The sequence below is a fragment of the Pelodiscus sinensis genome, chromosome 6 (assembly GCF_052426305.1).
Source record: "Pelodiscus sinensis isolate ZL-2025 chromosome 6, ASM5242630v1, whole genome shotgun sequence".
Classification (NCBI taxonomy): Eukaryota; Metazoa; Chordata; order Testudines; family Trionychidae; genus Pelodiscus; species Pelodiscus sinensis.
In genome coordinates, this window is record NC_143057.1 from 98,413,852 (window position 1) to 98,434,159 (window position 20,308).

General features: G+C 40.4%; 2 protein-coding genes across 2 annotated transcripts in view; one reads left to right on the forward strand and one right to left on the reverse strand.

Annotated features, from left to right (window-relative positions):
- The window catches only part of CDC20B (cell division cycle 20B), a 56,546-nt gene extending 51,962 nt beyond the window's left edge, over window positions 1-4,584 (forward strand). The window contains exon 13 of the mRNA XM_025179675.3: window positions 3,278-4,584. Coding sequence (XP_025035460.3) covers window positions 3,278-3,357 — 80 coding nt within the window. The 3' untranslated portion in view covers window positions 3,358-4,584. The remainder of the gene's footprint in view (window positions 1-3,277) is intronic.
- A 216-nt stretch (window positions 4,585-4,800) lies between these two features.
- On the reverse strand, window positions 4,801-19,831 carry LOC102462891 (granzyme A). Its single transcript, XM_089779541.1, has 7 exons — window positions 19,812-19,831; window positions 17,633-17,736; window positions 17,139-17,207; window positions 16,662-16,800; window positions 14,413-14,551; window positions 10,433-10,705; window positions 4,801-5,531 (listed from the first exon to the last, which is right to left on the reverse strand). The coding sequence occupies exons 1-7, from the start codon at window positions 19,829-19,831 to the stop codon at window positions 5,352-5,354; spliced, it is 924 nt and encodes a 307-aa protein (XP_089635667.1). The 3' UTR covers window positions 4,801-5,351.
- Window positions 19,832-20,308: the final 477 nt, after the last annotated feature.

The following is a 20,308-nucleotide window of genomic DNA, read 5'->3' on the forward strand; positions in this document are numbered from 1 at the left end:
TTGTAGCTAGCAAGGAATGTGAAGGGTAACAAGAAAGGTTTCTACAGGCATGTTAGCAATAAGAGGGTGATCAGAGAGGATGTGGGGCCCTTACTGGATGAGGGAGGTAACCTAGTGACAGATAATGTGAGAAAAGATGACGTACTCAGTGCTTTCTTTGCCTCTGTCTTCACAGACAAGGTCAGCTCCCAGACTAATGCACTAGGCAACGCAGTATGGCTGTGTCTACATTAGCATGATTTTGCGCAAAAGCACTTGCTTTTGCACAAAAACATGCCGCCTGTCCACACCGGTGGGGAGTTCTTGCGCAAAAACACTGATGTTCTAATGTGTGAAATCAGTGCTTCTTGCACAAGAACTATGATGCTCCTGCTCAGAAAAAAGCCCTCTTGTGCAACTGTTCTTGCGCAAGAGGCCAGTGTAGACAGGCAACATGAATTTCTTGTGCAAGAAAGCCCTATGGCTAAAATGGCCATCGGAGCTTTCTTGTGCAAGAGAGCATCTACACTGGCATGGATGCTTTTGTGCAAAAGCACATCTCTTGTGCAAAAGCAACCGTGCCACTGTAGACGCTCTCTTGCGCAAATACTTTAACGCAAAAACTCTTGGGCTGTGTGTAGACTGGCCAGTTTTTCCAGAAAATCAGTCACTTTTCCGGAAAAACTTGCCAGCTGTCTACACTGGCCGCTTGAATTTCCGCAAAAACATTGACTTCCTACTGTAAGAAATCAGTGCTTTTTGCGGAAATACTATGCTGCTCCCGTTTGGGCAAAAGTCCCTTTTATGCAAAACATTTGCACAAAAGACCCAGTGTAGACAGCTGAGATTTGTTTTCCACAAAAAAGCCCCGATCGTGAAAATGGCAATCGAGGCTTTTTTGTGCAAAAGCGCATCTAGATTAGCCACGGACGCTTTTTGCGGGAAACCGTCTGTGCCAATCTAGATGCTCTTTTCCGAAAATGCTTTTAATGGAAAACTTTTCTGTTAAAAGCATTTCCAGAAAATCATGCCAGTCTAGACATAGCCTTGCATTAAAAGTATTTGCGCAAACTCTTGCCAATGTAGACGTAGCCCATGGGAAGGCGATGGACAGCCCTTGGTGGGGAAAGAACAAGTTAGGAATTATTTAGAAAAGCTAAACATACACAAATCCATGGGTCCAGATTTAATGCATCCAAGAATACAGAGGGTATGTCTACACTACCCTGCTAGTTCGAACTAGCGGGGTAATGTAGGCATACCGCACTTGCAAATGAAGCCCGGGATTTGAATTTCCCGGGCTTCATTTGCATAAGCCGGGCGCCGCCATTTTAAATCCCGGCTAGTTCAAACCCCGTGCTGCGCGGCTACACGTGGCACGGAGTAGCTAGTTGGATTAGGTTTCCTAATCCGAACTAGCTGTACTCCTCATTCCACGAGGAGTACAGCTAGTTCGGATTAGAAGCCTAATCCGAACTAGCTACTCCGTGCCGCGTGTAGCGGCGTGGCACGGGGTTCGAACTAGCCGGGATTTAAAAATGGCGGCGCCCGGCTTATGCAAATGAAGCCCGGGAAATTTAAATCCCGGGCTTCATTTGCAAGTGTGGTATGCCTACATTACCCTCCTATTTCGAATTAGGAGGGTAGTGTAGACATACCCTGAGGGAGTTGGCAAATGTCATTGCAGAGCCTTTGGCCATTATCTTTGAAAACTTGTGGAGATCGGTAGAGATCCCAGATGACTGGAAAAAGGCAAATGTAGTGCCCATCTTTAAAAAAGGGAAGGACAATCCAGGGAACTACAGGCCAGTCAGCCTTACTTCAGTCCCCGGAAAAATCATGGAAGGGATCCTCAAGGAATCCATTCTGAAACACTTGGAAGAGGGGAAAGTGATGAGGAATAGTCAACATGGATTCACCAGGGCAAGTTGTGCCTGACCAATTTGATTAGCTTCTATGATGAGGTAACTGGCTCTGTGGACGTGGGAAAGTCAGTGGATGTGATATACCTTGACTTTAGCAAAGCTTTTAATATTGTCTCCCACAATATTCTTGCCAGCAAGTTAAGGGAATATAGATTGGATAAATGGACTGTAAGGGTTTGTCTACACTACCCTCCTAATTCGAACTAGGAGGGTAATGTAGGCATACCGCACTTGCAAATGAAGCCCGGGATTTGAATTTCCCGGGCTTCATTTGCATGAGCCGGGCGCCGCCATTTTTAAATCCTAGCACGTTCGAACCCCGTGCCACGCGGCTACACGCGGCACGGACTAGGTAGTTCGGACTAGGCGTCCTAGTCCAAACTACCGTTACTCCTCATTCAGTGCGGTATGCCTACATTACCCTCCTAGTTCGAACTAGGAGGGTAGTGTAGACATACCCTAAGATGGATAGAATGCTGGCTAGACTGTCAGGCCCATCAAGTAGTAATCAACGACTCAATGTCAGGTTGGCGGTCAGTTTCTAGTGGAGTGCCCCAAGGATCTGTTCTTGGACTGGTTTTGTTCAACATCTTTATTAATGACCTGGATGAGGGGATGGATTGCATCCTCAGCAAGTTTACAGATGACACTAAGCTGGGGGGAGAGGTAGATATGCTGGAAGGCAGGGATAAGGTCCAGAGTGACCTGGACAGATTAGGGGATTGGGCCAAAAGAAATCTGATGAAGTTCAACAAGGACAAGTGTAGAGTCCTGCACTTGGGATGGAAGAATCCCAAGTATTGTTACAGGCTAGTGACCGAATGGCTAAGTAGCAGTTCTGCAGAAAAGGACCTGGGGATTTCAGTGGATGAGAAGCTAGATATGAGTCAACAGTGTGCCCTTGTAGCCAAGATCGCTAATGACATATTAGGTTGGTTGCATTAAGAGGAGCATTGCCAGCAGATCCAGAGATGTCATTATTCCCCTGTATTTGGGTCTGGTAAGGCCACATCTGTAGTATTGTGTCCAGTTCTGGGCCCCCCACTACAGAAAGGATGTGGACGCATTGAAGAGGATCCACTGGAAAGCGACCAAAATGATTAAGGGGCTGGAGAGTATACTATATATAAATACTGGTATATACTGTATCCTTTGGTATATATGGTTGTGACAATTTTCTTCCACTATTAGATCTGAGGAAGTGGGTCTGGCCCACGAAAGCTCATCATCTAATAAACCATCTTGTTAGTCTTTAAAGTGCTACATAGTCCTGTATTTTGTTTCAGCTACAACAGACTAACACGGCTACATTTCTATCACTATTCTAGATATATTTAGGCTTTTCTCTCTCATAAATCTGTTTCCTACTGCAGGGAAAAAAACTCTGAAGATATTTATGGAACTGGCTGAGTATATCAGTATGCACGGGACAATACATCATTTTGGATCATAATCCTGTTGCTGAAAATGTTGGAAAAGTCTGATCTGTTCATGGCTAAGACATCACTGAAATCTAGCCAACTACTGATACTGTATTTATTAAATAAGACTTTTTACTATTTTATTAGCTAGTATTTGTTATACAGATTGAACCTCTATGGTCCAGGTCTCCCTGGTTCGACAACCTCCGTGGTCCAGTGTTGCAGGACTAGAGCACCCCAGCAGCAGAGCTTGCCAGTGGCTCAGAGTGAAGTTGGCCAGCGGAGCAGCGGCCAACTTGATTAAAATCTTGCTTAGTTTGTTAGAGTTAGACTGTGTTTCTATTTTATTTTTTAGGTAAGCAACTTTGATCGCTTTGCTGGCTACTTATAATCACTTACAATCTATCTTTCTGTAGTTAAGGGTTGAAGTGCTTGGGGCAAACTTAGCTCATGTTAACAAAGGCTGTTGTATGTCCACTTTCCTATGAAGAAGCAGCAAACTAGGTAATGAGTTTATCCTCAGAGTCATGCTGTTCATAGGATGGTTCATGGCAGCCACTCCATGCCCCGTGATTTGGGGGATCCTGCAATGGCCCCCTCAACTGTCCTATGGACCAGACCCAGGACAACCTGGGGTGTTATTGGAGGGCCTGGCATGGGGTGGCAACAGGGGTCAGGCTCCTTCCTGCATTCACCACAACAGCAAGAGCTAGAGCGACCAGGCAGCCTACTCAGGGTCACCACCCTCTCCCAGCCCACTGTGCTTGGCTTCACTGTGGCAGCAGGAGGCAGAGCGCCCCAGCTGCAGGGCACTCCACTTCTCATTGCTGCTGACAAGCAGAACACAGTGGGCTGGGAGAAGGTGGTGGGGCAGAATCTAGAGACGGTCCTGTTTACACTGACCTGGCTTCTGATCAGTGCAATACAGTGCTGTTCTGGGGTGCAAGACTGGTGAGCTGGGGTGAACTGACTGAAGCCTCTCTTTATTGATGGTTCATGAGATGCTAGGAAATTATTCATGTAACTCATTTGGGTGTGTCCCTGCTTGTGGATGGCTGTATTAGTTCAGTGCCTGTCAGTGGCTTGTAGCTTGACATCACAATGTGAGAGGTTGGTGGGTTTGGAGGGCTCAGCAGTCCCACAGTCCAGTTTGCACCCTGTGGACCTTTTCACAATGGGTTTTCAGCTGATTTTTTAAAAACATAATGTGTATTATAATCAACTATCTACCCTGATTTCATTTGCAAACTTGTTACATATTCAAAACAGCACATGGTACCATAACTGCAATAGACAGGTTGTTCCAGAGAATTGCATATTTCAGATCAAAAACTTTATTGCCCTTTTCTTTATTAAATGCAAAATATGATAATGCAATGAAGTGATTGAAGTTTTGAAATACACACAAAAATTATTAGATCTCATACTCAAATAAACTTCCCAGTAAAGTATGCAGTCTTTGAAACTGTATGTCCTCAGGCTACCAGACTTTATTGCCCCCTTCCAAGGGCCCTCAGAAGGTGGGGAATAAATCGTGATCTTCACAGGCAGGAGAGGCATCACCAATATTTCCAGGATTCTAGGATCATTCCTAGCATCTCAGTGACTCTAATCTTATGTGTAGTTATTTTCAATATACAGTTAAGACCAAATCCTATTAAGTCCCATGGGAATTGGATTGGACCTTGAAGCTGAAATGCCCATTACTTGCGCAAAGATCTAGTAAATGTGGTTTGTAAGGGTGAAGAATATTCAGTTCCAGAGTCATGAAGCATCTATGGAATCCCTCTGTGTCTGACACTACAGGTCCTGTACTGTTATAGGAGAATGCTATGCTCACCTTGTCCTAGGATTAAGACAATTTCTTTGCTAAAAACATACATAGGAAATTTGTGTCCCAAACTGAATTCTGATGGGAATGTTATAAACCACTGAGGGGGCTGATAGTGAAATTACAACTTCAACCACAGTATGTACATGAAGCTACTGAGTAATACTCTGATCATATTGACTGAGCATCAGAAAATCAGTCAGTGACTGATTCAGTCTCTAAATCCCCCCCTATGGTTTTCTTTATCCAGAGGAGATGTGTCTTTGTAAGACGAGCGTAGACACCTGGGCCTTGGATAGTACCACACTTTAACTTGCCAAAGGAGGTGATGCCTGTCAATTCACCATTACATATCAAAGGACCACCAGAATCCCCCTAAAGGAGAAAAAGACAAACTTGACATTAGAATTGACAGCTTGAAAACATTAGAATTGACAGCTTGTAAACTGGTACATGTGTGTGTCTTTAGACAAGGTCTGAGAAAATGTTCAGAAATCAATTCTCCTGTTGTTTATTCCTAAGAATATATATTCTGTAATTTTTTAATAAAGAAAAGGTTTGAATACAATCAATTCATTTGTGAATTAAATAGAGACCATATCTAATTTAATAGTAATGAACATATTGTTTTGTAATCTGAAACAAACTGGAAACTTTACCCTTTGAATGAAGAAAGTGTATGGAAATTAAAATTAAATCTAATCAAAAGTAAAACTTCTGTGTGGAATAAAAAAATTAGTAATGTACTTGCTTGGGTGTGTATAATACAGATAGTACAGTGTGTTAAACGCTTTATTGCGGGACAGAAAAGCTTTTCTGACAATGGACAAATCTTTTGAAATCACCAATAAATCACACTAAAATATTACTAGACAAATTTGTTGAGAGGTGTGATTTTCCAATAACCCATTTCTTTTACTAATAGAAGCTATATGGCTAGTCATAAGATATAGGAGTGATGTCTACAGTGAGAACTCATTTATTACCTGCGAAAAATGTGAGTACTAATATTTTTATAAAAGTCCATTTGCTGATGGATGAGTCCACTTATAACAAAAAAGACATAATATTTAATATTAAATATTTAACCTGACATAAGAACATAAGAATGGCCGTACTGGGTCAGACCAAAGGTCCATCTAGCCCAGTATCCTGTCTACTGACAATGGCCAGCACCAGGTGCCCCAGAGAGGGTGGACCGAAGACAATGATCAAGCGATTTGTCTCCTGCCATCCCTCTCCAGCCTCTTACAGACAGAGGCCAAGGACACCATTTTATCCCCTGGCTAATAGCCTTTTGTGGACCTAACCTCCATGAAATTATCTAGCTTCTTTTTAAACTCTATTATAGTCCTAGCCTTCACAGCCTCCTCTGGCAAGGAGTTCCACAGGTTGACTACACGCTGTGTGAAGAAGAATTTTCTTTTATTAGTTTTAAACCTGCTCCCCATTAATTTCATTTGGTGTCCTCTAGTTCTTCTATTTAGGGAACTAATAAATAACTTTTATTTAGCCCTCTCCACACCACTCATGATTTTATAAACCTCTATCATAGCCCCCCTCAGTCTCCTCTTTTCTAAACTGAAAAGTCCCAGTCGCTTTAACCTTTCCTCATATGGGACCCGTTCCAAACCCCTAATCATTTTAGTTGCCCTTTTCTGAACCCTTTCCAAGGCCCAAATATCTTTTTTGAGGTGAGGAGACCACATCTGTACACAGTATTCAAGATGTGGGCGTACCATAGTTTTATATAGGCGCAGTAAGATATTCTGTGTCTTATTTTCTATCCCTTTCCTAATAATTCCTAAAACAAAATACAGGACAATTTAGCACTTTAAAGACTAACAAGATGGTTTATTAGATGATGAGCTTTCGTGGGCCAGACCCACTTCCTCAGATCAAATAGTAGAAGAAAATAGTCACAGCCATATATACCAAAGGATGCAATTAAAAAAAGTGAACACATATGAAAAGGACAAATCACATTTCAGAACAGAAGGGAGATGCAGGGATGGGGGAGGAAAGGAAGGTGAATAATTCCTAGCATCCTATTTGCCTTTTTGACCGCCGCTGCACACTGCATGGAAGTTTTCAGAGAACTGTCCACGATAACTCCAAGATCTCTTTCCTGATTTGTCGTAGCCAAATTAGCCCCCATCATACTGTACACATAGTTGGGGTTATTTTTCCCGATGTGCATTACTTTACACTTATCCACATTAAATTTCATTTGCCATTTTGTTGCCCAATCACTCAGTTTGGTGTGATCTTCTTGGAGTCCCTCACAGTCTGCTTCTGTCTTGACTATCCTAAACAGTTTGGTATCATCTGCAAACTTTACTACCTCACTGCTTACCCCTTTCTCCAGATCATTTATGAATAAGTTGAAAAGGATTGGTCCCAGGACTGACCCTTGGGGTACACCACTAGTTACCCCTCTCCAATCTGAAAATTTACCATTTATTCCTACCCTTTGTTTCCTGTCTTTTAACCAGTTCTCAATCCAAGAAAGGACCTTCCCTTTTATCCCATGGCCATGTAATTTACACAAGAGCCTTTGGTGAGGGACCTTGTCAAAGGCTTTCTGAAAATCTAAGTATACTATATCTACTGGATCCCCCTTGTCCGCATGTTTGTTAACCCCTTCAAAGAACTCTAAGGGTATGTCTACACTACCACCCTAGTTCGAACTAGGGTGGTAATGTAGGCAACCGGAGTTGCAAATGAAGCCCGGGATTTGAATTTCCCGGGCTTCATTTGCATAAAGCCGGGCGCCGCCATTTTTAAATGTCCGCACTAGCACTAGCGGACATTTAAAAATGGCGGCGCCCGGCTTTATGCAAATGAAGCCCGGGAAATTCAAATCCCGGGCTTCATTTGCAACTCCGGTTGCCTACATTACCACCCTAGTTCGAACTAGGGTGATAGTGTAGACATACCCTAACAGATTAGTAAGACAGGATTTCCCTTTACAGAAACCATGTTGACTTTTGTCCAACAAATTATGTTCTTCTACATGCTTCACAATTTTATTCTTTACTATTGTTTCGACTAATTTGCCCGGAACTGAAGTTAGACTTACCAGTCTGTAATTGCCAGGATCGCCTCTACAGCCCTTTTTAAATATTGGTGTCACGTTGGCTACCTTCCAGTCATTAGGTACGGAAGCCGATTTAAAGGATAGGTTACAAACCACAAATAATAGCTCAGCAATTTCCCATTTTAGTTCTTTTAGAACTTTTGGATGAATGCCATCCGGTCCCAGAGATTTGTTAACATTAAGTTTTTCTATTTGTTCCAAAACCTCCTCTAATAACACTTCAATCCGGGACAGTTCCTCAGATTCATCACCCACAAAGGACGGTGCAGATTCAGGAATCTCCCCAACGTCCTCGTCCGTGAAGACTGAAGCAAAGAAATCATTTAGTTTCTCTGCAATGGCTTTATCGTTCTTGATTGCTCCTTTTATAGCTTGATCATCTAGGAGACCCACAGGTTTTTTAGCAGGCTTCCTGCTTCTAATGTACTTAAAAAACATTTTGTTATTTCTTTTTGAGTTTTTGGCTAGCTGTTCCTCAAAATCTTTTTTTGCTTTTCTTACTACATTTTTACACTTGATATGACAGTGTTTATGTTCTTTTCTATTTATCTCACTAGGATTGGATTTCCACTTCTTAAAAGATACCTTTTTGTCCCTCACTGCTTCTTTTACATGGTGGTTAAGCCACGGTGACTCTTTTTTAGGTCTCTTGCTATGCTTTTTAATTTGGGGTATACATTTAAGTCGGGCCTCTATTATGGTGTCTTTAAAAAGTTTCCATGCAGCTTTCAGGGATTTGGCTCTAGTCACTGTGCCTTTTAATTTCTGTTTAACAAACCTCCTCATTTTTGTGTAATTCCCCTTTTTGAAATTAAATGCCGGGGTGGTGGACTGCTGAGGTGTTCTTCCCACCACAGGAATGTTGAATGTTATTATATTATGGTCACTATTCCCAAGCGGTCCTGTAACGGTTATATCCTGGACCTGATCCTGCACTCTACTCAGGACTAAATCAAGAATTGCCTCTCCCCTTGTGGGTTCCTGAACCAACTGCTCTAAGAAGCAGTCATTTAAGCCATTGAGAAATTTTATCTCCGCTTCTCCTCCTGAGGTGACATGGATCCAGTCAATATGGGGGTAATTAAAATCCCCCATTATTATAGAGTTCTTTTATTTTGGTAGCCTCTCTAATCTCCCTTTGCATTTCAATGTCAGTATCGCTGTCCTGGTCAGGTGGTCGGTAATATATCCCTACTGCTAATTTTTTATTTTTGGAGCATGGAATTACTATCCATAGCGATTCTATTGAACATGTTGATTCACTTAATATTTTTATTTCATTTGATTCTACATTATCTTTCACATACAGTGCCACTCCGCCACCCACCCGGCCTGCTCTATCCTTTCTATATATTTTATATCCCAGTATGATTGTGTCCCACAGATTTTCCTCATTCCACCAGGTTTCGGTGATGCCTATTATGTCAATCTCCTCATTTAATACGAGGTACTCTAGTTCACCCATCTTATTAGTCAGACTCCTAGCATTTGTGTACAAGCACTTTAAAAATTTGCCACTGCTTATTTGTCTGCCCTTCCCTGATGCATTGGATTCCTTTCTATGCGGTTGTTTGTCTGCTCTGGCCCATGGTTTGTCCTCTCCCCTCCTCTCTTTCTGACTACAGCTTAGAGAATCTCTATCAATGGATTGTCCTCTAAGAGAAGTCTCCCTCCGATTTACGTGCATCTCCGCACCAATCGGCTTTCCCCCATCTCTTAGTTTAAAAACTGCTCTACGGCCTTTTTAATGTTTAGTGCCAGCAGTCTGGTTCCACCCTGGTTTAGATGGAGCCCATCCTTCCTGTATAGGCCCCCCCTCTCCCAAAAGTGTTCCCAGTTCCTAATAAATCTAAACCCCTCTGCCCTACACCATCGTCTCATTCACGCATTGAGACTCTGAAGCTCCGCCTGCCTACCTGGCCCTGAGCGTGGAACTGGAAGCATTTCTGAGAATGCCACCATAGAGGTCCTGGATTTCAGTCTCTTTCCTAGCAGCCTAAATTTGGCCTACCCTTTCCTATGTCATTGGTACCTACCACAACCACCGGCTTCTCCCAAGCACTACACTTAAATATTTAAACATTTTAAAAATATGATTGTTTATGGATCGGTATTACCACTTGCTATGTCTGAAATTTGTTTTATCACTTGACTTGTGTAAAGTATATCTACTTACAGTACATGAGTCTCTTCCACCATTCTTATCGCCAGCACACACCATGTTCTTTGTTATAATAGGATTATAATTATAGTGATTCTGATCATTGCAGATTCTTCTGTTGATGATAGTGATATTGACTGCCCTTAGGATATTAGAAGGCTTACGTTGTCCATTCTTAATTATTCCCCATCCTGCTACTTGGCACATTGTTCCTGGTTTGGGATCAGTGTCTGTGTTCGGTAGCTTAATGGTTTTCACAGCTTTATTAATTTTAGCTCTCTTTTGCAGCTATTGGAAAATAAAAATATATGATTATTTCAGGGAGAACTGGTAGTAACCCCTATCTTTAAGTTGCTCAGCATTCTCCATTATGACTATGAAGTATTTCTGCAACCTTTTTTTTTGAGAAGCTATCATACCTTGGATAGTCAACAGCAAAATACCCTGGAGCTAGAGAAGTGCCTTTCATTTGCCCTATGAAACGCCTTTCAGCTTTTGATGAGATGCTATGCAAAATCATAATTTCCCTTCTCTGTTTTATGTTCTCTAGAAAAACATATTGCTAGACATATTTTAAGAAAAAGAAAAAAATAATCTGGGAAACTACAGGCCAGTTAGTTTTATCACAACTATTTGCAAGGTCTTAGAATACATTTTGAAAGAGAAAGTAGTTAGGAACTTAGAGGTAAGTGGTAATTGGGATAAAATGCAGGATAGTTTTACAAAAGGTAGGTTGGGCCAGACCTGCTTGATCTCCTTCTTTGAGATTATAACTAATTGTTTAAAGGAAATGTAGTAAATCTAATGTACCTGGATTTCAGGAAGACCTTAGAAACAATTCTACAAGGGAAATTATCAGTTAAACTGTAGACTATGGGGATTAATATAAGAAAAGAAAGTTGGTTAAAGGAGAGACTACAATGGGTCATACTGAAAGGTGAACGGACAGGCTAGAGAGAAATTACTAGTGGAGATCTTCAGGGATTGGTCTTGGAACCAATCTTATTTTACATTTTTATGAATGATCTTGGTTCAAAGAGTGGGAATGTGCTAACAAAATTTGCAAATGACAGAAAATTGGGAGGTTTTGCCAATATGGAAGTGTCCTGGAATATCATGCAAAAAGATATGGACACTTTGAAAACTGGAGTAATAGAAATGGGATGAAATTTTAATAGTGTAAAATCCATGGTCATGCACTTAGGGTCTAACAACATAATTATTTGCTATAAGATGGGGTTTTATGAGTTGGAAATAATGGAGGAGAAAAAAGACTAGAGTGTACTGATTGATTACAGGATGACTATGAGCTGCCAATGTGATGCAGTCCTGGAAAGACTAGTGCAGTCTTAGGATGTATCATGTGAAGTATTTCCAAGAGAGACAAGAAACTATTAACTGTTAGTAACACTATACCAGGCACTGATCAGACTTCATCTGGACCACTGTAGAATTTTAGTCACCCATGTTTAAGAAAGATTAATTCATATTGGAACGGGTGCAGAGAAGGACTGCTAGGGATGATCAGAGGAATGGAAAACCTATCTTATGTGACTCAAAGAGCTTGGCTTGCTCAGCTAACCTAAAAGAAGGCTAAAGGGAGATAGGACTGCTTTCTATAAATGCACCAGAGGAATAAATACTGGGGTGGGCTGGATGGGACGAGTTAAGTGACATGGCACAAGAACAAATGGATATAATGGATATAAATAGCATTGATAAGTTTGGGCTTGAAATTAGATGAAAGTTTCTAACCATCAGAGGCATGAAGTCCTGGAACAGCCTTCAGAGAGGAGTACCAGGAGGAAAAAACCTAACCGGCTTCAAGACTGAGCTTGAGAAATTTATGGAGGGGACGGTGATATGAAAATGCCCACAATGGCATAAAGTTGATCTACAACTGCTAATAGGAAATATTTCCAATGGCCAATGATGGGACACTGGAAGGGGAGGACTTTGAGTTACTACCGAGAATTTTTTTCCAGGTGTCTGGATGGTAGGTCATGCCCCCATGCTCAGAGTCTAATTGATCACCATATTTGGTGTTGGGAAGGAACTTTCTGCTGAGTCAATTTGGCAGAGACCATAGTAGTTTTGTGTGGGTGTGTGGTTTTTTTTGCTTTTGCCTTATTCTTCAGCATGAGGCCTAGGTCACCTGTGCGTTTAAACTGATGTAAAATGTGGATTCTCCGTAACTTGAAATCTTTAAATCATTATTTGAGAACTTCAGAAACTCAGTCTAAAGTTAGGGGTCCATTACAGGAGGGCTAGGTAAGATTCTGTGGCTTGCAATGTCCTGGAGGGAAGACTAGATGATCATGATGGTTCCTTCTAGTCTTAAATTTTATGAAGCTGTCAGAAATATAGTCTGGCCAGAGAGCTAGCCTAATAGAGGCAAATGGGAATGCAAACCCAGTGAACTAGAACTGTCATGAGGGAATACAATTTGAATTGAAATACTTTGTTTTTTGACTGAAAAAAATTGCCCAAAATTAAAAAATGTCATAGAGAATTCAGAGTAAAACAGACAAAAAAAGGTTTTGTTGAAATTTTCCATGGAACCACCCACTTTATTTTCCAACCAGTTGTACCTTAGGTGATGTCAGAGCACCTGATGGGGAAAGGAAAAAGAAAAGGGCTGGGTTCAATTCGCATTCTCTGGCCCTGAACCTAGTACATAGCCCCAGCGGCTTATTCCCAGAGGAGTCCATAAGGTTGGAACTCCTGTATCTCCCTAGAGTGGGGCAGAAGAGAGAGAATTAGGCTAGTCTTGGTGACTACCCTGTAGACCTAGAAAAAGTCCTTAGTGGTTCATTGCTGTCCTCTGGAATAGTAACCTTTTCTTCAGCCAGCCAATAGTTAGTCCTCTAGCTAACGTAGCAGAAAACTATACTACAATGTTCAGGATTCAGGGGGTTAACTCTATGGTTGCACAACAAAGGACCTTTTGTAGCTGAATATAACAGAATGTATTTTTGCTTTTTTCCTTTAAAAAAATCCTAGAACACTATGCAGACTCCTCACCCCCCAAAGACAAACCTACATTAATAGAGTGTTATTTAGATTACAAAGTCAAGTTCTTGGGGGATATGATAACAGTTTTCAGGTATCTAAAAGGGTGTCACAACAAGGAGGGAGAAAAATTGTTCTTCTTAGCCTCTGAGGATAGGACAAGAAGCAATGGGCTTAAACTGCCGCAAGGGAAGTTTAGGTTGGACATTAGGAAAAACTTCCTAACTGGAATAAGTTGCCTAGGAAGGTTGTGGGATCTCAATCTCTGGAAATATTTAAGAGCAGGTTAGATAGACATCTATCAGGGATGGTCATGGTATAGGGTCCTACCATGAGGACAAGGGACTGGACTCGATGACCTTTCGAGGTCCGTTCCAGTTCTAGTGTTCTATGATTCTATGAAATTTAGGAAATGACAGATTTACAGTTGCTCATACATTTCATTATCATGTCATTTTTAAATTGTAGGATGATATACTATAATTTTCCACTTAATCCCTGCCTCATTCAGTGCAAGGGTATACCGCCAGGTAACTGTAAGTTGAGCTTTTCCTAATTTTCAAGTGTTCGACAAAGCAATGTAAATGTCATTGGAAATTTTAAAAACTAATGTATAGCTTAAAAAGATTAAAAAATATTAAATGGCACAATAGAATTGACTAACAACACTCCTAATAACATTAAATTATACAATACTTTGCACAATATGTATTTAACCTATTCAGGTGTCATGTATAGGCAGTTATGTGCACAAAAATATTTTTCTACAGTCAATGCTCCTTATAAGAATTCAAAAGACTGAACAGGGAGTTTGGGAAAGTATAAAATGACAAATGAGTGAATGAAAAACAGATCAATAAATCAGAAATATTGTATAACTAAATATTTTATCTTGAGTCTTTCTAGGGTGGAGGGTGGCATCAAATCTCTCAGGACAGAGAGTTGCATTTTCTTAAAATTATTTTTAATAAAAAATTTTGTACCTTCAAAAGCATAATATCATTTTCTTTTTCTTGTTCATTATAGCATGGGTAGCGAACTGCTCTTGAAATTTTAAAAGTCTGTTGTTCTTCCTCTTTCTCTGAAATTGAATGAGCTCCAAGAAGAACTTTGCCTTTATCACTGAAAAACGAAGAATAACATAATTAACTGTGTTCCTCATTCAAAACTATACATATATTCAGTAGTGATCAATCTCTCATGCCAAAGGTACAAATGATAATTAATAAAATAATAATAAACAGCATATTCTTATTAATAATTTATAATTATAAACAGTACAATTAGCTAATGTATACTGATTAGCTATAAACTGATGTAGATATGTCAGTACATATACTGATTTTGCAGAATCTTGGAGGGGCTTCAGATTTCAGGATATAACTCTGTCCCTACAATTTTGGATCTGGGATTGACACAAAAGAAGACGAAATCTATTTTCAGTTTCCAGTTTGTACACATCAGAAATTTGATGAGAACAGGTATTCTGAGGACAGAAATCTTACAGGAACTGACAGTGTGTGATTTCTGCCACTTCAGATAAGCTTATGAAATCTGTATGCAATTTTATCTGAAATCTGAACTGCATCATTGCTTTGGCCTTGAATCTGATTCCCAAACTTCTGAAATATTTCTGATCAGGATCTCAGTACTGTCTCCTCTGTCCATATCTAATTCAGCTCAGTTTCCCCTCCCCCTTTTGACTGTCCTGCCTTCTCACAGACTCACTGGACAATGGAGGTCTGGCTTACTCATCTGTGCTTGCTGGAGGTTCCTGAAATGGATGCTCAGGGTTCCATATTCTTCTCAGCTAATCAAAGATCAGGTTTATATCAAATCATACCACTAATTGCTCTAGTGGCTTTAAAGTATAGTGTGATCACACAGAAGGATGTTGCACATGCATTTAATTTGAGCTGGGAGAGCTGGAGGACATTTAAAGTTTATTCCAACCTCAGCAAGATTTGCCATTCCACCCATTCATGCACTGGGCGCAAGGCTATGGGGAAATGGTCCTTTCTATGTGGGTAGTTAACTGCTGACTGAACTTCGTTATGTAAGCTAGCTTTTGCATGTTCTCTTTGTTCAGGTACAGCTAGAATGATTTTTGTTTTCCATAGGTTCCTATATGCTAATATTGTAACTGTGGGGTTACAATGTAGTCTTTGGGTTGCATGTAGTCTTTACAAGAAGCTAAATACCTGCTTGGGCTGCGACCATACTAATTAATATTTCTCTCTTTGAATTGTGGGATCCAATACTTCATTGGGATTGGACAACTTGCCAGCATAGATTGTGTGTGGTCTAGCTTAGTGGCAACTCTTACTCTCTTGAGGGGATAAAAGGTGGAATAACATTTTAAATCTCATAACCAGACCTGGATGGGTCAGATAATTTATTTGGATAGTTAGCTATTTGCACCTTGGGGTCTGTCAGTCAGGAGAAAAGTGGACTCACAAACTAAGTTATTAAGGCCACCCTTTGCTGAAAGGTTCATCTTCATTTGTTTATTTTGTTGCTATATCATAAAGTTATTTAATAAAGAACATAATACATATATATATTAACACATAAATAAAAAAGCTATTTTATTTAGTGTATCTTCAGGTAATGAACTGCATTAATCTTCTACAGTAAAATGACACAAATTTCTTTCCACTTTCATGGGAGCTATTTTGGACTGTTTTGTACTTTGTTTAGCAGAATTATGATTGAATTAAAAAATGGTCATTAAGTATTTCTCATAAGTTAACTGCCAGTAGTCTATGCTTGTGTCCGAACAGGGGTAAATGTAATCTCTTTGCCTATAGATTTAAGGTTAGAGCACCTTGTTATGGCCATAATTATTCACAAAACACTGAAACAGAGAGCCCAGTTACTGTACTTGGTTGCCAATGTAAATGCTAAAATGTAATAATAAGATTACGATCCCAATTACACTAGCTATACAAAATATATAATAGATATTAATTTTCATGCCTCAAGAGAGAAGTTAATTGTCTGGAGATGAAAGAACTTTCCCTCAAAGGTATGTTATTGCATAATTGTTCATTATGATAGAATACTCAACTAGATGGAACCTTTTATTTGTTATTGCAATCTCTAAAGCATGCTAGATTTACATTTCTACAGTATCTTCAAGCATTAGCTTTGGTTCACATTGTGTATTATTTAGTGTGCTATTGAATAAGTCAGAACATTCCATGAGCTATAAATCCTTAGAATAACTTACATTTTACAATGGGCTGCAGTTAATACCCAATTTTCTTTGATCAAAGCTCCTCCACAATATTCATTCCATTTGATTAAGGCCATATATGGTCTTGAATGTGGAATCACTTCAACCCCTCCAATGATATCCACACATGAATCTAAAAATGAAAATAAACCAGAGTTTGGATAATATATAATATAAAAAAATCCATTAATAGAGAATGGGTTAGGCTAATAATACAATAAAAAGCATATAAATATATACAGACTTACAGTGCTGGATGTAGCTGTACTTGGGGTGGAATTTTCAAAACTGGTCTGTTAGCCTATACACATATGGCATATATAGGCTATATATGGAGGGGATTAAGTATTTCCACATTCAAGACCATATATGCTTCCACTGAGTTCAATGGGAACAGAGTTAGGACAATGCTGAGTGACTTTGAAAATCCCACCCTAAAATACTAATGGTCTTGTGGGCAACATTACTTGCTTGAACTGCAGTTGTTTCCACTGCTAGTTTCAATGGCTTTTATTATATCAAAGAATTCTGCATCTGCCACTGTGTAAAAATGTGAAAAGTATATTTATAAGTGTATTCTGACAAAAGTAGATATATAATTCATCAGATAAATCAGATAAAACATTAAATTAACATTTTTTTTCAAAAAAGGTTGGAAATAAAGAGATTTATGCCAACTGCAGTTTCATTTCAGATTGAATTTTCTGACTGCTGCATAAATACCCATCTTATGAGAAGGGGATGCAGGCAAGGTCAATACAACTCTTTTAGACTCCAGGTAGAGATTTTCCCTTCATATAGTATTTTAGATGTATCATAAGGCCTAACTTTTACTATCAATAGAAATAAAATAAAAATATTTTCTTTCTCTTACTTACTGATAACTTCATTATTAGAATATATCTAGTTACATCCTGCTCTACATGTCATGAACTACAATGACAGTGGATAAAAGCAGCACTTACCTCTAGGAATCACCAAGAGGAAAATGGTAGCAGAAGCAGACAAAATGAACAAAAGCCCCATTATTGCTGCAGTGTGATCTTCTATAATAAGTGTCCAATATATACTGAAAACAAAAAAGGATGTGGGTTTAAGGTCATCTGACAACCTATAAATGCCCCCCCTCCCACACTCACAGAATAATTTATTGATGTCATGAAGATGGTGTCATTTCTAGGAATATTGCCTGTATCATGTAGTTGATGAGGCATCAGACTAGAAGCCCTTGAATAGGACTGTCCAGAAAACAAGTTCAGAATTCTGTAAATTGGCATTAGCTGACAAAAAATGTTTGTTTAAAACAATTCTGAACAGCTCTACCTCTGAGGTTAAATCCCAGCCCTAATATTAGCTCATTGTGGGCATGTCTACACTAGGAAATTATTTCAAAATAATTTATTTTGCAATAATAACTCCTGAAATAACTATTTTGAAATAAGCATTATTCCTTGTGGAAAACGGGAATTATTATTTCAAAATAAACAGCCGTATTTGAAATAACGGGGTTGGTAGTGTGGATGCTCTGCTTTTTATGTCAAAATAAGGAGAGTTATTTCAAAGTAACTCCTTAGTGTAGACCAAGCTGTACGTCCTTGAAAAAGTCACTTAACCTGGCAAGCCCACTGAATCTCAGGGTGTGTCTAGACTACATGCCTCCTTCGACGGAGGCATGTAGATTAGCCAGATCGGAAGAGGGAAATGAAGCCGCGATTAAAATAATTGCGGCTTCATTTAAATTTAAATGGCTGCCCCGATCTGCCGATCAGCTGTTTGTCGGCAGATCGGGGCAGTCTGGACGCGACGCGCCGACAAAGAAGCCTTTCTTCATCGGCACAGGTAAACCTGGTTTCACGAGGCTTACCTGTGCCGATGAAGAAAGGCTTCTTTGTCGGCGCGTCGCGTCCAGACTGCCCCGATCTGCCGACAAACAGCTGATCGGCAGATCGGGGCAGCCATTTAAATTTAAATGAAGCCGCGATTATTTTAATCGCGGCTTCATTTCCCTCTTCCGATCTGGCTAATCTACATGCCTCCGTCGAAGGAGGCATGTAGTCTAGACACACCCTCAGTTTCTTCGTATTTAAAATATCTCGCTAAAGTGCAATATGCTCATTGGTTTAGGCTTGAATATTTCTTGAAAACATAATTTGCTCCCTACAATTATTCTAAGACTTGAGCTTATGCAGTATAATCACTCCTGCTAAGGCAGAGTACAGCTGGTCTTGAATCGGTGTGGAGATGGAGAAAGAAAAAAAGACTAAAATGTGTTAGGAAAGTAAGAAGATATGAAGATTAAATATACCAGGAAATTGCTAAAAAGTATTTTATTTCATCTGTATCTTATTTAACAAGGAATATGCTTAACTGAGAACAGAGGCTGTTTTAAAAAAAACCTGTTGAGTAGTAAGTAACAACTGCATCTTCATATTAACTAGCACGTGTGAGCAAAATTTTCTTATGTTGATTTTTCTGAACTGTTCTGAATGTACAGAGTATGCCTAAGAATTTAGATTATAGGAACAGTAAAAGCCCATTCAGACTATGATTTCTGGCATTTTTTTGTTGCTCTTAATCTGATATTTGAGCTTCTTCACTGTCCCTTTACCAAAAGGAATTGAGAAATCTTTTGAATCCTTTTTGTTTTGCTCAGTTTCTTTGATACCACTATCTTATGTTTTATTGTGCAATTCTCTTTTAAAAGTCATGGAAAACAGATCCCATGGGACTGGAAAAGGCCAAATAGATGCCAATTTATAAAAAGCGAAATAAGGAAAACTGGGGGAATTACACACCAGTCAGCTTAACTTCAGTACCTGGAAAGATAACAAAGAAAATAATCTAGGCTCTCCTTAACCTCTGAGATTTGGACAAGAAGCAAAGGGCTTAGGGTGGTTTAGGTTAGATATTGGGGGAAAAAATTCTTTTCAGGGTAGTTAAGCACTGAAATAAACTGCCTAGGGATTTGGTGGAATCTTCATCAATCTTCCCCTCAGGCCTCCGGCCATATCATCATCAGGGTAAGGTGACTATGCCGGTCTCCCCTCACCCACTGCGTGCCCCTCCCTTCACCGCCCCAGTTTATAAGGTCCCTTTTTTCCCCCTCTGTCCTTGGTCTATCGTGTTCCCAACGTCCAGGCTTACCAGGTGTTTGCTATTCCCATGTCGTGTCTGTGGGGTTATCTGACGGGGAAGGAGGGGCGGAAACCTGGGCCCTCCCCCTCTCCAGGTCCCGACCTAGGACCCTAAAGGCAGGGAGAAGATTCCCTGCCCGGTTGGTGGGGCTGCAGCCTTAACTCACCAACCCTTGAGTGACCTTTGGGTTCCCCTGCTCAGTCCTGGGTTGCTTCCTCTCCTCCGTCCGGTCCTTCCTTCAGATCCGGCTCCCCAGCGCCTTCACGTTGCCTTCTGTGACCCTTGCTCCTGTTCGTGGCACCCTGCCTCCTCCTTGCACTCCTCCTCTTCCTTGCACGCTCCTCTCCGTCTCTCCATGCGCTCTTCCTCTTCCTTCCCCCTCTGTCCTCTCTGGGCCTTTCTTATATCCCACGCCTCCCTCTGATGCTCGGTCGCTCCCAGAGCCTCCCCTGACGTTATCCGGCGTCCCGGCCTGGCTCTGTGGGGCAGCCCCGGAGCAGGTGGCG

Bases quoted from the DNA above. Each gene is read 5' to 3' on its own strand.
- LOC102462891 (XM_089779541.1), bottom strand. From the start codon at position 19,831: ATGGGAATAGCAAACACCTG. The intron at 17,737-19,811 runs GTAAGCCTGGAC...TTTTGTTTTCAG, and splicing joins ATGGGAATAGCAAACACCTG to TATATATTGGACACTTATTA. The intron at 14,552-16,661 runs GTAAGTTATTCT...TTCGTTTTTCAG, and splicing joins ACTGCAGCCCATTGTAAAAT to TGATAAAGGCAAAGTTCTTC.